The 18,517-nt window shown below is 46.2% G+C and overlaps 1 protein-coding gene across 1 annotated transcript in view; it reads right to left on the reverse strand.

Moving 5' to 3' along the window:
* The window catches only part of LOC124594560, a 375,202-nt gene that overhangs the window by 62,877 nt on the left and 293,808 nt on the right, over positions 1-18,517 (reverse strand). Inside the window, exon 2 of the mRNA XM_047132932.1 lies at positions 15,015-15,253. Within this exon, the coding sequence (XP_046988888.1) occupies positions 15,015-15,253 (239 nt within the window). The remainder of the gene's footprint in view (positions 1-15,014; positions 15,254-18,517) is intronic.

The raw sequence follows: 18,517 nt of genomic DNA on the forward strand, positions 1-18,517 counted from the left end.
TGGGGTGTTAGTGTGGGGCAAGAGGGGCGTTTAAGTGTCACATTTTTATGTTTTTCCTGTCTGTCTCAAAAATCGCGGCTTTTAGCGTAAATAATTTTCAGTACAAAAGTCAGCTACTTATGATTTTCTACAAAAAAGGTTGCAGGACTGTAGTTCTCGTACTGCAGGGGATGGAAAAAGTGCGGATAGTTAAAAATAGATTTTTAATGGTAAACAAGTAAAGTATATTGTTAAATAATGTGTATTGAGAACGAATATTAATTTTTTGTACCATATCTAAATGCATTAGAACCTAAATAAGGGACAAATTGTGTCTGGGGCTGTAACATGCTGGAAAGACAGGGGAGAAATTAGAAGAGTGAAAGAAGGTAGTTTTCCGGATTGTAGTCATGCACTTCTCTCCTTCATAGATCGGCAAAATGAAGAGTGAGCAGGAAATTCCCCATTTTCTCTAGCACAATGCGTCCCAAAGAGTAACGACAGTTCGCTTTATGAATTACTGGCGACGTAGCATGCAGATACACCGGAGGGTGTTTATTTTCCGCAAAGTGCGTTAACATCCCATGGAATACGGATATGAATTACTTCTATTTCTTAGGCAAGAAACGTTTACGGACAGAATCTAGCCGGCCAGAGTAGCCGAGCGGTTCTAGGCGCTACAGTCTGCAACCACGCGACCGCTACAGTCGCAGGTTCGAATCCTGCCTCGGGCATGGATGTGTGTGATGTCCTTAGGTTAGTTAGGTTTAAGTAGTTCTAAGTTCTAGAGGACTAATGACCTCAGAAGTTAAGTCCCTTAGTGCTCAGAGCCATTTAACAGAGTCTACGTAAATCTCTGCACACTGTTCTAGAATGAATGAGGGCAATTGATTCTTAATCCTTATGTACGGCATCTGTAACGTTTTTCCGGGAAAGGCAACTTCCAAAATTAATAGTGCTGCTCACTTTTCAGCTGACATACGGATTACTCGTCCCCAGTATTTCCCGGTCAGTTCTCTCATGTGTGTAGACAAGGTAATTTCGCTGAACTCATGTTTAGTGAAGCTGTTATCAGTTTATTAAGTGAGTTTTTATTTGCAGTTCTGAAATGAGACATTATGTAAAATAGGTCAACAGCTAGAACTGTTAACGATCTATCACACTGAAGATCCGGCCCCAAATGTGACATGATATCAATATGTATTTGACAAAGTCGATTTCGTTTTCTCCACTATCAAGGACTGGAACACTTTTCGCAGCTTGAAAGTATCAAATCCATCATCCCAGCCATACGCCTCTCAGCATCTGATGAGACCCAGAGGCTTAAACTGACTCCCTCTGTAACGAAAGTACGTCACCTTGGCGTTACAGAACTTCAGGTATTGCAACACAAGTCAAGCAATGCATTACAGCTGATTACTGTTCTACACCCATGTCCATAAATTAAGAGTAATGGCAGAATGTGGTGCCACACAACGTGGCACTACACAAAACTGGCGCTAATAGAATAAGAACATAGGGAACACGCACGACACAGATCTGTAAGTCCACGGTATTGGTGATAAGTTGAGAAAATTGTCCCGAAACACATGTGCTACAAAACGCTACTGTTTCCTGCGCATGTGCCCCGACATCAATATGGGATAAGATCACCATACACACATACACAGGCCACACAACGGGTTGGCATACTCTGGGTTAGGTGGTCGAGCAGCTGCTGGGGTATAGCCTCCCATTCTTGCACCAGTGCCTGTCGGAGCTCCTAAAGTGTCCTACGGGCTTGAAGACATGCAGCGATACGTCGACCGAGAGCATCCCAGACATGCTCGATGGGGTTTATATCTGGAGAACAGGCAGGCCACTCCATTCGCCTGGTGTCTTCTGTTTCAAGGTACTCCTCCATGATGACAGCTCGGTGGGGCCGTGCGTTATCATCCATCAGGAGGAAGGTGACACCCACTGCACCAACGAACAGGCGGACATAGTGGTGCAAAATGACGTACCGATACACCTGACCTGTTACAGTTCCTCTGTCAAACACATGCAGGGGTGTGCGTGCACCAATCATAATCCCACCCCACACCACCAAATCACGACTTCCATACAAATCCCTTTCAAGGACATTAAGCGGTTGGCATCTGGTTCCTGGTTCACGCCAGATGAAAACCCGGCGAGAATCACTGTTCAGACTATACCTGGACTCGTCCGTGAACATAACCTGGGCCACTGCTCCAATGACCATTTACTGTGTTCTTGGCACTAGGCTTTACGAGCTCTCCTGTGACCAGGGATCAGTGGAATGCACCTTTCAGGTATCTGGGCGAATAAACTATGTCTGTTCAGTCGTATGTCTACTGTGTGTCTGGAGACAACTGTTCCAGTGGCTGCAGTAAGGTCCTGAGCAAGGCCACCTGCAGTACTTCGTGGCCGTGTGTGGGCACTGATGGTCAGATATCGGTCTTCTTGTGGTGTTGTACACAGTGGACGTCCCGTACTGTAGCGCCTGGACACGTTTCCTGTCTGCTGGAATCGTTGCCATAATCTTGAGATCACACTTTGTGGCACACGGAAGGCCCGTGCTACGACCTGCTGTGTTTGACCAGCCTCCAGTCCCCTAGTATTCTACCCCTCATAACGTCATCAATATGTGTTCTTTGAGCCATTTTCAACACACAGTCACTATTAGCACGTCTGAAAGCGTCTGCAAACCTACTTGCTGCACCGTACTCTGACATGCACCAACACACCTCAGTGAATGTGGACTGCTGCCAGCGCCACCGTGCGACGACCGCAGGTCGTCATACCCCAAGGTGATTTAAACTCGGAAACCGCCCACCAGAGCGTTGTTTCACCATGTGTCAGCATTATCCTTAATTTATGAGCATGAGTGTAGATTTAAACCTGTGGATGTGTGGGTGTGTGGCAAGTGACGCCACTCAGTACAGCACACTCTATAAGTACCAGAAGGGAAGAGATTTATGCAGTCGCCAAATAAGACAGTTAAAGGTGAGAGAAGTGTAGTAACTTTGTGGTCATCATTAATTCACCACCGAGTGGCTGCAAAATGGTTACACAGCTTTACAATAAGCTGTCAACGACAGACAGTTGCAATCCAGTCCATTTCCCACCAATTCTACATAGGTCACTGCCAGCATCACAGAAATTAAACACATCCATTATAATAGTAACGTATTTTAAATGAAAGCTTGAGAGGTGGCATGAGCCCCCTCTCATATTTCTATCTTACTCCGAGTAATTTGATTTTCCTCTCTAATTGCATGCGGTGAAAAGTTGCTATTCCTTCACAAACGGGCTTCCCACGCTGTGTCTCTCATCACTCGGGTGGTCCGGTGACAGGCGGGTTATGCTGATCTTGAAAGGGTTAAGCCGACGGGTGTGAGGGAGTCGAGTGGATGCTTTCCAAATGCCGACATTGTCATAAGAGCGGGGGCGACAAGCCCACAGGGGCCTGACGGAGCGGCTGTGCTAGAGATTCCGTTACTTTGCAGAAACTTTGTGAAAACACTTTCTGGCGGGCTACCAGCGAGACGTGGGAATGACTTGTGTTCCCAGGCAGTCTTGGCGGGCAAATTCCCGCGTTTTCTGCAAAATCATAACTGTGATTGGCTTGCTCAGGGGATAGCTCCGTGACGTAGCAAAATCGGTGCAGAAATTGGCGCCAAGTATCTCGATTGGTGGAATAGTACTGCGTCGGCAGTAGAGTGGAATTTTCCGCCAGTTTTCGAGTTGCTGATTGGAACGTTTAACCATGACCACTGTCGTGGGGGCGGGAATGTTCTGTGTTCGGCTTGTACGGGTGCTCTTGAGAGGGTTGGCTCTCGCTTTTCGGTCGGGGTAGGTTACAAGACTGAGGTCTCGCTGATCTGGACAGCCTGCCTTCCGTTGGCTGTCTAATGTACTTTCATTTAATTGTAACTGTTTAATGAAGTTGATGAAGTTTCAACTTCAGCGTAACTTTCCGAGTACAGTTGGCAATTGAGAGTGCTGTGTACAAGTGGCCTATGTTGTCCGTCTTGAGCAGTTTTGGCTAAAGTTGACTGTATCGGAGTTACTGTGTCACTTCGCTTGTTAAAATCAGTCACTGTACCATCAGTGATTGTGTGGCAAGCATTCTTCACCTCCTTCAGAGGCGCATTTGTATTTACAGGAAGTCTTTAGTCTGGAACAACCATAGCAGGATAATTTGCTTCAGGCTATACTCGCGACATTATCATCAACACAAAAGCACGTCGAAGCAACCAGCCATCACCTCCTGTAAGCCAGATCGTGTCCTTGCAGTTAAGAAGACAGCTTGGTAATGTATGTCCGAAGTACCGGCAGATAGGGAATTTTGCTCTGTGATAATCAGAGCTCAGCAGAGCGCGCCTGTTCCCGTCTTTTCTTACGTGGTTCTGTCTTGGATGTTCATTGTCTGAGTTCTCATTACAGTAGCAGCAATTAATGTTGGGTTGGTTGGGTGTTTCTCTTAAGATTTGAGTTGCAAGGAATTGGCTCCACATACCACTTGGTCATAAACATCACAAGCTAGTTTATGGACAACTTCACCTTCACAACATTTATTTGAGTATCCAATTGGACGTAGTGTAAATGTTTCATGCGTTTTGTTTATTATTTTGAGTTTAGTAATAATAAATCAAATTGTTATTTTGGACAGAACTTTCATTCTGTGGATCGGTAAAGCAACCCTTTCATTTATCACTACGTTAATTAAACTTTCCTTTATCAAATTAATTTCTATCAAATTAAATTATTGCAGGTGTTAAACCCTTTTCTACTCCACTTGCATTGTCGATTACAGTTAGTTCGCGTTTCTTCTTAAGCCACGTGCAACAGCAAAAGTCGGAGTTAGAGAAGGGAGGGCTTAGAGCATCATTTCCATATGAAGATTCTAGAAGGATTTAGTGTTAAACACACTGCTAGCCGCGGCACCTCGCAAGCTCACTTCACAACTGCAAGTAAGTACTCTCTTAATAAACCGAAAATAACTCCAATACATAAACTCGAACCCAATGAAAATAGTTTGTGTATCTACGCAAGAGAACTGGACAAGAAAGACTGAGGAAATATAGTCTGTCTCCAAACTGAAAAGGGAGCAGCACTCGTTGTGGGGCAACTTGCTTTTCCCAGAAGAATACTACGCTGCCATACATAACGACTAAGAATCAGTTTCGCTCTAGCATTTGAGAACAGTGTGCAGAGATTTGCCTGGCTTTTATCCATATCCGTTTCTTGCGTTGGCATATTTAGTAATTCATATCTGTATTCTATGTTGTGTTAACGCCCTCTGTGGAAAATAAACAGCCTTGGGCATGGCTGCACACTGTAACGCCAGTGATATATAAGGCGAGCTGAGAAACTCTGTAGTTGCTTTTTGTGACCTAGAGGGGTAGACAGAGTGGGAAATCACCTGCTCGCTTTTCATTTTGTAGACCGCGAAAGTGCGTGGCCATAATCAGGCGAGCTACCTTCCCTCACACTTCCAATATTCACGCCCGTTTTTCCACCCTCAGAACACAATTATTTATCCCTTAAAATGCTTATAGTGCAGATGTTAGATGTATTACAAAATTTAAAATTTGTTCTCAGTCAACGTCATTTAATATTATACATTAATTTTACCCCATTAAACTGCTGTTTTTTAATAATCTGCGACTTTTCCATCCTCTGCAACGCAGAAAATATTAGTCCCGGAGAAAAAGTTAATAGGACCCTTTTCGTAGAAAATTAAGTCTAGTCTAATTTCGTACAGGGAAACACGTTCGCCAGATGCAGTGGCTTTCGACATTCTCAAGAAAAACCTAAAAAAGGGACACTTAAACACCATCTCAGCCCATGCTCACACATCAACAGTCAGCATGTTTAATATGTTTTTCTTGACACTTATCCCTACCACTGTACAAAAGCTTGTGACTACACGAATTCTTACCCTAGTTTCGATATTTTTTGGTCTTAGTTGACTGGGCTATTAATGCGAGCTCTTTCTCCTTCATACCGGTCGCAAACAAGCAGCTCTCGTGTGAAAGTGTCCCCCGGGGTTGTAAGCGACACATAACTAGAGCTGGTCATCTCAGACTCCAGACTTTCTCGTATACTAGTCGCCGTACTTTCGCATACCTGCTGGCAAGAGGTGCAGTTGGAGAGGACCCGGTGGCAGAGATATGGCGCAGAGTGGTCTCGAAGTTCCCACTGCTCGTAAGACTCGTTGACAATCGAGTTCTGTTTGTTACACAACTACAACCACGAAGGTAGACGTTCTACGAATGTTAACAAAGGAAACGCATATTCTAGTGGACAAACTGGGAATAAGCCGGATTAGCTCCAGTAATTTCAAGTCACTACTTTTTAATTTTATTAGGAATATGCGCGGTTTGGTGTTAGTTGAAGTAGTTTCCCAAGCTAATGCAATCGGACATTCATGAAGTATTTCCTGTTCACTCTAACAACCATTTGAAATGGGAATGCTTATTTTCACACCTCTTATAGTTTCTGAACATTGACGTGCAAAAATTACAAGAATTTATGCATTTCTTACTCTTGTCGTCTTTTTTTAAGTTAAATTATCTAGGTTTCATAAAAACCTAAGAAGCTCAATTACGAACGAAGATTCGGGATTATAGTCAGACGTGCCGTTAAAAATATAAAGACGGAAGCTGGAACGTAAAACAAATTTTGATAATAGACTTATAAAAAGATTATCTATTGAATTCATCGTAAAATTTGAATATGTCGCAATAATCATCATAATATTTTCCAACTAATGTCTAAGAAATTGCTTCCATAATATGTTCAAGAAATTACTTCCATAAATTGAGTAAGTAGCATACAAAAAGTTTCCGTGTCGATACGTTCTTAACGAAAGAAAAGTGTGGCTATTGTCTAATACTTCGTTGTTTGTAAACAACAGAAAAAGAAAATGATAGACCAAAATGTCATGAAAAGGAAGTAATGTATTTATCAAATGTGTATTTATCATGTATGCAGTTTTCTGCATCTATATCTACATATGTGCTCTGAAAACTATCGTGGAGTGCATGGCAGAGGGTTTCTTCCACTCACGTAAGGAGCGCGGGAGGAATTATTGTTTGGCTACCCTTTGTGCGTGCAGTGATTGCCCTAATCTTGTACTCACGATCCCTATATGAGCGATACGTAGGGAGTTGTAGTATAATCCTAGCCTAATCATTTAAAGCGTATTCTTGAAACTTTGTTAATAGACTTTCTCGGGATGATTTACGTCTCTCTTCAAGAGTTTTCCAGTTCAGTTCCTCCAGTATCTCTGTGACACTCTCCCAAGGATTAAAAAAATCTGTGACCGTTCGTGCCCCCCTTCTCTTTATACATTTAATATAGCCCGTTAGTCCCATCTGGTACGGGTCGCACTCACTTGAGCAATATTCTAGAACTGGTCCCATGATTGATTTGTAAGCAATCTCCTTTGTTCACTGATAGCAAACCGAAGTCTACCAGCTGCTTTAGCCACAATGGAACCTATATGATCATTCCACTTCACATCCCTAAAAAGTGTTACAGCTAGATATTTGTATGAATTGGCCGATTCCAACAGTGACTCATTAATATGACAGTCATAGTCATAGGATACTACGTTTTTTCGTATTGTGAAGTGCAAAGTTTTACATTCCTGAACATTTAGAGCAAGTTGCCAATCTCTGCACCACGTTGAAATCTTATTAAGATCTGACTGAACATTTCTGCTGCCTCTTTTAGATAGAACTTCATTATAGATAACAGCATCATCTGCAAAAAGCCTGATTTTTTATCAGTATTGTCTGCAATATGATTAATACACAATACGAACAGTAAGGGTCCCAACACACTTCTCTAGGACACACCCGAAGTTACTTCTACATCCGATGATGACTCTCCATCCATTATAACACGCTATGTCGTCCCTACCCAAAAAGTCTTCAATCCAGTCACAAATTTCAACTGTTGCCCCATATGATCGTATTTTTGACCATAAGCGTAGGTGGCGGTTATGAGTCAAATACTTTTCGGAAATCAAGAAATACTGCATCTACCTGGTTGCCTTGACTCAAACCTTTCAGTATGTCGTGAGCGAAAAGTACGAGTTGGGTTTCACATGATCGATATTTCAAAGTCCATGCTGGTTGGCATTGAGGAGGTCATTCTTTTCAAGACACCTGACTATGTTTGAGCTCAGAATATGTTCTAAGATTCTACAACAAACCGATGTCAAGCATATTGGACGGAAGTTTTGTGGATCACTTCAAATTCCTTTCTCGTAGACGGGTGTGAGCTGTGCCTTTTTCCAAGCACGTCATCCATTATCACACTTTGCCGATTTCCTTTCCGCTACGAGTATATTACCTGAGAAAAAGTACGCGGATATCTATTGGCGGAGATTAATGTGAGGTGCGTCCTCCGTCTGACAGTCTGTGGAGAACTGGCAGCCCATTCTTCTTCAAGGGTAGAAACCAGAGTAGGTAGTGATGTTGGACGCTGGGGTCTTTAGCGAAATCGACGTTCCAATTCACCCCAGATGTGTTCTGTTGGATTCAGGTCGAGACTGGGCATGTTGGTCCATTTCAGGAACACTGCTTTATGACATAGATGTTTGTCAATCTGATACAATCAGTCATCGTACCCGAACAGCTCCTCTGCTATAGACAGTACAAAATGCTGTAAAATGTGTTCATATCCCTCGGTATACTGAGTTTTCTCAAGCGAAATGTGGGGACCACGCCATAGCCACGGAACACACCCTCATATCGTAACACTACCAACTCTGTACTTCGCTGTTGGCACTTACACATGGCAGGAAACGTGCTCCAGCCACTCACCAAACCCAAACTCTTCCTTCAGATTGCCACAGGTTAGAGCGTGATTCATCAATCCAGCCATAACATGTAAGCTTACACGGCCGGCGTCTTCATTAATTAAAACATCCGGGCTGAATTGCCGTGGTCCATATATAAAACTTCTTCTCCTTCCTGACGTTTCGTTGGCTACTGCAGGCAACATCTTCCGAGGTGAATCGGCGACTGGCTGCTAGGCGCTGGAGGTCCCGCTTATATAGAGCGCTTAGATGGCGCCACCACTCGTCACGTGCTTTCGACTCTAAAACTATCTCTGGCTAGTGCCATCTCTCTCGATTACAGATAATCGATTGTCACTTCGTTGGTGCAAAGTCGACAGCCATATCTTGTCTAGTTTTAATCCTTCTTCTTTTTTATTAAAATTATTTTCGTGCTTGTAGATCTCTATAGCTTCTCTATACATGTGGGCATAATAATTTGAGGTCCTAGCTATCACGTTTGTCTCACTAAATTTTATTTCGTGATCATCGTCTTTGAAAGAGAGTAATGGACAACTAAATTTTTTGATTGTATTGGTTATTAAACGGGCAGATGGGACTTCAGGGCACAAGGTATATGGGAAAGACACACACACCGATCGTTACCTACATAAGGATTCGAATCATCATCCTAGGCAGAAGAGAGGAGTCATAAAAACTTTAGTGGACAGGGCTAATAACATCTGTGAGCCAATTTATTTGCAAGATGAATTAAGCCATTTGCGAACGACTGTCAAGAGAAATGGGTACACTGACAACGAGATAGATCGAGCACTCCACCCTAGAAGAAAAGTGTCCGAAAATACACGACAACAACAACCGTCGCCTGGAAAAGTTTTTCTTCCATTTATTCATAACATCACCGACCGTATTGGGAAAGTTGTGGCCAAGTTTCAAGTGGAGACAATCTTTCGACCTACCAACAAAATTAGTGAACGTTTAAGATCGGTGAAAGACGCTCGACACCCCTTAGCTACCCCAGGTGTGTATAAAATTCCGTGTAGCTGTGGCAGGGTATATATTGAAACAACTAAAAGGAGGGTTAATACCCTCCTAACGGAACACAAAAGGAACTGTAGATTGGGACAAATTGACAAATCAGCTGTGGCGGATCACGTTTTCAAAGACGGTGATCACGAAATAAAATTTAGTGAGACAAACGTGATAGCTAGGACCTCACATTACTATACCCGCTTGTATAGAGAAGCTATAGAGATCTACAAGCACGAAAATAATTTTAATAAAAAAGAAGAAGGATTAAAACTAGCCAAGATATGGCGTTCGAATTTGCACCAACGAAGTTACAATCGATAACCTGTAATCGAGAGAGATGGCACTTAGCCAGAGATAGTTTTAGAGTCGAAAGCACGTGACGAGTGGTGGCGCCATATAAGAGCTCTATATAAGCGGGACCTCTAGCGCCTAGCAGCCGCCAACCCGTTATACTGTACATTGAAGAAACACTGCAGCACATGGAACAACGCAGGAGACTACAGGCGCGCGAATTGGACGCTGCTCAAGGAAACGCTTGACAGTCGCATCCCACCCACCCACGCTATTAACGAGACAGCTCAGATTGATGAGGCGGTTGAAACCCTCACCAGCGCCGTCCAAGACGCAATAACCGACACCATACCGATCCGCGCACCACAACAACACAGTGCTGCCCTGCCCCAGGAGATCCTGGGCCTTATCTCAATGAGCAACCGCCTCAGGAGACATTGGCAGCGTACCAGGCGCCAGCACTTGAAACAGCACATGAACAGGCTCCAGAGTATAATTCGGGATAAAATACAAACATTTAAGACACAACAGTGGGACCAGAAACTCGAAGGGCTAGACACCACGCGACCTGGCGTGTGGCAGTTGGCTCGACACTTCACCAGGGAGAAACTGTACACCCCTACGCTACAAGGGCCCGACGGACCAGCATATTCTGCGGAAGAAAAAGCGGAACTGATGGCCCTCACACTCGCAGCGTCATTCACGCCGAATCTGGATCCCTCAGACCCAGCGTTCACACTTGCTACCGACCAGGAGGTCACACGCATCCTGGCCCAACCAGCGCGCAACATCATCCGACAAGCTAGTACAGCTGAAGTCAAATGGGCCATCATGCATACCTCCGCTAGGAAGGCTCCTGGTCACGATGGCATTCAAAACCGTGTCCTCCAGGAGTTCACGGACAAAGCTGTAGACTGCCTAAACACATCACGAATGCCATACTCAAACACCAACACTTCCCCGCCTTTTGGAAGACGGGCGAGGTCCTGATGTTCAGGAAGCTGGGGAAAGTCCACTCCCTCCCACAAAATTGCCGACCCATCAGTCTGCTGAGCGCGCTCAGCAAGATCGTCGACAAGGTAATACTAAAACGACTCACCAGGCACTGTATCACAAACGACACCCTGAGACCGGAGCAATTCGGTTTCAGGAGTCACCACTCAACAACACAACAACTCCTCCGCGTCGTTGAATACATAACACTCGGATACAACACAAACAAAGCAACTGGGGCGGTGTTCCTGGACATCGAAAAGGCTTTCGATCGTCTATGGCACAACGGCCTAATACGCAAACTCAGCGACGCAGGGTTCCCCAACGGGGTCGTACGTCTCATACACTCATATCTTACGGACAGGAGTTTCAACACCCACGTGCAGGGCAAACAATCGACGCGTCATGGTATCCAGGCAGGAGTACGCCAAGGACGCATCCTAGGGCCCTTACTGTTTAACCTCTACATTAACGACCTCCCAGCTACACACAACACGACGGTGGCAATCTACGCGGATGACACCGCCATCCTTACGCAAGATTGGAAGCCGTCTAACATTAACTCACGACTACAGACTGCACTCAGAACGGCAGAGCTTTGGCTGGTGAAATGGCGTGTTAGAGTAAACGTCGACAAGTGCGAAGCCGTTCTGTTCACTAGAAGACCGAAGCTACTGCGCAAACATCAGCACTGCAACCCAATAACACTACATGCACGTCCAATACGTTTCCGCGAGAAAGTCAAATACCTCGGTGTCTGGCTGGACCGGAAACTACTCCGGGGGAGGACCACATTCAACACGTGACCAACAAAGCAAACGCGAGGCTCAAACAACTCTAACCTATGCTTAACAGGCATGGTACACTGAATGGGAGGGTGTCTAGGTCCATGTACATGACACTTATTCGACCCCTGATGACGTACGTAGCCCCTGTCTGGGGATACCCTGCGCCCACACGCCTGCGCCGTCTGCAGCTCATACAGCACAAAGTACTCAAAATCATAAGCAACGCGGACCTTCACCGGGAATATCTGATAGATACCATCTTGCAGGTATTCCAAAAACTCTCCACACGACTGTTCAATAACACGAGACACTCGCGCAACTCGTTTATCCTTTCTCTGGGTAACTACGACCACAACCATAGATGGAAGCATAGCAGACCAAAGACACTATTGGCTAAGAACTAAACATCTATGGTCCATAGCACGCTAACACGACAGTACTGGCGAGCCCCTGCAACACACCTACTACTGGTAACCACAGATGCTCGACCCGCCGAAAACCAGGCAACCGCAGGGAAACCGTACTGTGCACAGCACGCAAACCAACCACACACATCCCCTACACTGTCTGTGAGCTGATCTATGACCGATCGCCCACTAATGTACAACGACCTTGAACTGTTGCAGGGACGCAGCAACTGCGGCAAGCCCCGCAACATGCTCCAGCAATGACAAAGGTAACGATGCACGATACCTCGCACTAACATAACCACACCTTGCATGCACTGTCGCAGATAGCAAGCCGCTGCTGCCCTTACTACCCGTCCTACTGTCGCAGAGGTTTTTTCCCCTTGGCGCTTCCCTTGGCATTTTTTTTTCCTCTGCCCTTACAACCGCTACCCTTCGATCGCTTTCGTCCACTTTCTATCTCCTGATGGACCATGTTAATGAGTAATCTTACCCAGACGCATGGATAACACCACAGCCCGCACCTGTGACTCCTGATTCAATAACTAACATGTTATACGGAGGTGACAGTAGAACTTTTGGTTTGGTCACCACTTTGGTGTGGGACTGGAGGGGCCCCATCCTTTGTGCCTAGCAGCCAGTCGCCGACTCACCTCGGAAGATGTTGCCCGCAGTAGGCAACGAAACGTCAGCAAGGAGAAGAAGTTTTATATATGGACCACGACAATTCAGCCCGGAAGTTTTAATTAATGTCATCAATCCAAGTTTCTTGTTTCTAATCATAGACTGTACAGTGGAGTTGCTCTTTGCACCTTCTCAATCGTCGCTTAGCACTTACTTCAGAAACGTGTAGATTACGAGGAGCTGCTCCCCCATTGCACCCCATTCACTTTAACTCCCTAGCTGGATTTCTGGAAGCACTTTGAAATTCATTTGCGATATCTTCCACTAATTTCGTGCGAATTCTTATTACCACCCTCCACATTGCTCGACCGGCCCTGTCCACCAGTACGTCAGATCTGCCTGGTCTCGGCTTAGTGTGGTTGTTCCTTCGCATTTCCACTTCACGATCACATCACCTAAAGTCGACTTGGGCAGCTTTAGAAGGACTGAAGCGTACCTGTTGGCTTTATTACTCACGTGACATCCAAAGACTAGTCCAACTCCTAAGTATCTAAACTCTCCTCACTGCCCTACTCTGCTGTTACTGTTTCACTACTGTCAATGCAATATTCCCCGCCTACTTTCATACTGAGAGTCCATCTCTCGTGACATCGCGCGGTGAATTCCACATTACACATAGGTGTCTGGATACTACACTATGTAATCAAAAGTATCCGGACACCTGGCTGAAAATAATTGACAAGTTCGTGGCGACCTCCATCGGCAATACTGGAATTCAATAAGGTGTTTGCCCACCCTTAGCCTTGGTGACAGCTTCCTCTCTCGCAGGCATACGTGCAATCAGGTGCTGGAAGGTTTCCTGGGGAATGGCAGGTTATTCTTCACGGAGTGCTGCACTGAGGAGAGGTATCTCTGTCAGTCGGTGAGGCCTGGCACGAAGCGGAGTTCCAAAACACCCGAAAGCTGTTCCATAGGATTCAGATCAGGACTCTGTGCAGGCCAGCCCATTACAGGGATGTTATTGCAGTGTAACCACTCCGCCACAGGCCGTGAGTTATGAACAGGTGCTCGATCGCGTTGAAAGATGCAGTCACCATCCCCAAATTGCTCTTCAACAGTGGGAAGCAAGAAGGTGCTTAAAACATTCAACGTATGCCTGTACTATGATAGTGCCAAGCAAAATAACATGGGGTGCAAGCCCCCTCCACGAAAAACATGAGCACGCCATAATGCCACCGCTTCCGAATTTTACTGTTTGCACTACACACGCTGGACGAGGACGTTCAACGGGCATTCGCCATACCCAAACCCGGCCATCGGGTCATCACATTGTGTAGCGTGATTCTACACTACGTTTTACCACTGTCCAATGTTTACGTTCCTTGCACCAAGCGAGGCGCCGTTTGGTATTTACCGGCGTGATGTGTGGTATATGGGGAATCCGCTCGACCGTCAAATCCAAGTTTTCTCACCTCTGGCCTAACTGTCATAGTACCTGCAGTGGATCTTGATGCGGTTTGGAATTCCTGTCTCATGGTCTGGATAAATGTCTGCCTACTACACGTTAAGACCCTCTTCAACTGTCGGCCGTCTCTGTCAGTCAACAGACGAGGTCGGCCTGTACGCTTTTGTGCTGTATGTGTCCCTTCAGGTTTCCACTTCCCTATCAAATCAGAAACACTTGACTTAGGGATGTTCAGGAGTGTGGAAATCTCGTGTACAGACGTATGACACAAGTGACACCCAATCGCCTGACCGCGTTCGAAGTCTGTGAGTTCCGTGGAGCGCCCCATTCTGCTCACGATGTCTAATGACCACTGAGGTGGCTGATATGGAGTACCTGGCAGTAGGTGGCAGCACAATGCACCTAACATGAAAAACGTAACTTTTTGGGACTGTCCGGATACTTTCGATTATATAGTGTATGTGCTCGCTCGTGAGTTCTGGTACTTGAGCTAGGTGTTTCTCGCTGCCCCACTACGAAGCAACTGTCGTCACGAATACAGAGCGACCTCCGTGCTTGTGCTGACAACCTCTTTACGTAGCAGTGAGGAGTTGGAAGCGTGTAGGATGGCGGCTCACCTCTGTGTCATTATCGGGCGGCAGGTCTGTCGTGAAGTTGTCGGCGGCGGCTGCGGTGGGTGTGGCTCGGCAGTAGCGGCTGACGTAGCTCGTGTTGGCCACCAGCTCCGCGAACTCCTCGGGGGAGAGCGGCGGCCGAGGCGCCAGCAGCTGCGAGGTGGCGCTGTGCTCCAGCACGCCCGCCAGCACCACCGCCCACGCCACCAGCCACTCCATCAGGTGGCGCGCCGCGATCCGGCCTGCCGGCAAACGCACACGCATATGCTGTCGAGTGTGGTAGGTCCGCTGTTGTTTTCTATCTACATAAATGACCTTTTGGGTAGGGTGGATAGCAATGTGCGGCTGTTTGCTGAGGATGCTGTGGTGTACGGGAAGGTGTCGTCGTTGAGTGACTGTAGGAGGATACAAGACGACTTGGACAGGATTTGTGATTGGTGTAAAGAATGGCAGCTAACTATAAAGATAAATAAATGTAAATTAATGCAGTTGAATAGGAAAAAGAATCCCGTAATGTTTGAATACTCCATTAGTAGTGTAGCGCTTGACACAGTCACGTCGATTAAATATTTGGGCGTAACATTGCAGAGCGATATGAAGAGGGACAAGCATGTAATGGCAGTTGTGGGAAAGGCGGATAGTCGTCTTCGGTTCATTGGCAGAATTTTGGGAAGATTGGTTCATCTGTAAGGGAGACCGCTTACAAAACACTAATACGGCCTACTCTTCAGTACTGCTCGAGTGTTTCGGATCCCTATTAGGTCGGATTGGGGGAGGACATAGAAGCAATTCAGAGGCGGGCTGCTAGATTTGTTACTGGTAGGTCTGATCATCAGGCTAGTGTTACGTAAATGCTTCAGGAACTCGGGTGGGAGTGTCTGGAGGAAAGGAGGCGTTCTTTTCGTGAATCGTTACTGAGGAAATTTAGAGAACCAGCATTTGAGGCTGACTGCATTACAATTTTACTGCCGCCAACTTATATTTCGCGGAAAGACCACAAAGATAAGATAAGAGAGATTAGGGCTCGTACAGAGGCATATAGGCAGTAATTTTTCCCTCGTTCTGTTTGGGAGTGGAACAGGGAGAGAAGATGCTAGTTGTGGTACGAGGTACCCTCCGCCACGCACCGTATGGTGGATTGCGGAGTTTGTATGTAGATGTAGATGTGGGATTACTTCCACTACTGGCCATCAAAATTGGGACCGCTGTGTCTTTCAGCAACTATAGGACACAGCCAACTGGGAAGAGCGCCGAGCTGCCTACGACTCGGGCGCAACACAGTTTCAGTTAAGACTCCAAAGAGGCTGCACACGACAAGGACAATGCCACACATAAGCGTTACGTTATGACGGGTAGTCAAATGAAAAACGAATACCTATTGCAATGGGACCATCAAATGACGAAGCAACAACCACATCCACTCTTGCACTTTCTCATCCGACTGAAATCGACGCCCACACTTGTTTTAATTCAGGCTGCCGAAGATGTGAAAATAACACGGTGATAGATCTAGGCTGTAAGAAGGATGTTGCAGCTTTTCTTAATCAAATCGCTTACGCGTAGCCCACGTCCAGTTAATAGTGTGGGGGCAGACATTATCATGCAACAAGATGTTTCTTCCTGACAGAATTCGAACGGCTGGACTTCGAATGGCAAAGCCAACAGTGGAAACACCCCACATCTCCCCCCGGCGATGAAATCCAATGTTGTTCATACAAATTCTTGTAAGGTCATGACGACCTCCTTCTTCGACTGCAGGGGCCCTATGCTCATCGAGTTCATCGAGTGTGGAGCCGCAATCGATGTGTAGTGCTATGAAGGCACTTTGTGAAAACTCCGATGCAATCAAAGTGCCCAGGAATGCTATCAGACGGAATTGTCCTGTCGCATCATGACACCGATCCCCACACTGCGAATTAGACAAAGGCTATGATTCAACAATTTGATTGGGAAACACTGCGACATCCTCCATACAGCCTGGATCTTTAACCATGTGGGCTTCACATCTTTGGCGACCTGAAGAAAGACATGCATGGACATCAGTTTCAATCAAATGAGGAAGCGTAAGAGCGGATGCAGTTATGGCTGAATCAGTAGCCGACCGTACTTCATGAACCAGAAACTGATCAACTCATCTCCCTGTGGAATAAATGTCAAACACGAGTGCTTATTACTTGTTGTGGTGGGTGTTTGGCTTTCATTTGACTACCATTTATACACCAGGATCGGCCACGACGTACAAAACTTCACACGTGTTCCACGTGCAGCACGCGTGTGGCCCTAGGTTCGGTCTGTCTCGGCACTACTTGGTACTTCTCGGCTGCGCTCGGACCTTCTACAATACTGGCCATTAAAATTGCTACACTAAGAAGAAATACAGATGATAAACGGGTATTCATTGGATAAATATATTATACTAGAACTGACATGTGATTACATTTTCAACCAACTTGGGTGAATAGATCCTGAGAAATCAGTACCCAGAACAACCACCTCTGGCCGTAATAACGTTCTTGATACGCCTGGCCATTGAGTGAAACAGAGCTTGGATGGCGTGTACAGGTACAACTGCCCATGCAGCTTCAACACGATAACACAGTTCATCAGGAGTAGTGACTGGCGTGTTGTGACGAGCCAGTTGCTCGGCCGCCATTGACCAGACGTTTTCAGTTGGTGATAGATCTGGAGAATGTGCTGGCCAGGGCAGCAGTCGAACATTTTCTGTATCCAGTAAGGCCCGTACAGGAACTGCAACATGCGGTCGTGCATTATCCTGCTGAAATGTAGGGTTTCGCAGGGATCGGATGAAGGGTAGAGCGACGGGTCGTAACACATCTGAAATGAAACGTCCACTGTTCAAAGTGCCGTCAATCGAACAAGAGGTGACCGAGACGTGTAACCAATGGCACCCTATACCATCACGCCAGGTGAAACGCCAGTATGGCCATGACGAATACACACTTCCAATGCGCGTTTGCCGCGATGTCGCCAAACACGAATGCGATCATCATGATGCTGTAAACAGAAGTTGGATTCATCCGAAAATATGACGTTTTTCCATTCGTGCACCCAAGTTCGTCGTTGAGTACACCATCGCAGGCGCTGCTGTCTGTGATGGAGCGTCAAGGGTAACCGCAGCCATGGTCTCCGAGCTGATAGTCCATGCTGCTGCAAACGTCGTAGAACTATTCGTGCAGATGGTTGTTGCCTTGCAAGCGTCCTCATCTGCTGACTCAGGGATCGAGAAGTAGCTGCACGATCCGTTACAGCCATGCGGGAAAGGTACCTGTCATCTCGACTGCTAGTGGTACGAGGCCGTTGGGATCCAGCACGGCGTTCCGTATTACGCTCCTAAACCCACCGATTCCATATTCTGCTAACAGTCACTGGATCTCGACCAACGCGAGCAGCAATGTCACGATAGGCTACAATCCGACCTTTATCAAAGTCGGAAACGTGATGGTACGCATTTCTCCTCCTTACACGAGGTATCACAACAACGTTTC

This window comes from Schistocerca americana, chromosome 2 (assembly GCF_021461395.2).
Source record: "Schistocerca americana isolate TAMUIC-IGC-003095 chromosome 2, iqSchAmer2.1, whole genome shotgun sequence".
In the NCBI taxonomy this organism is placed as follows: domain Eukaryota; kingdom Metazoa; phylum Arthropoda; class Insecta; order Orthoptera; family Acrididae; genus Schistocerca; species Schistocerca americana.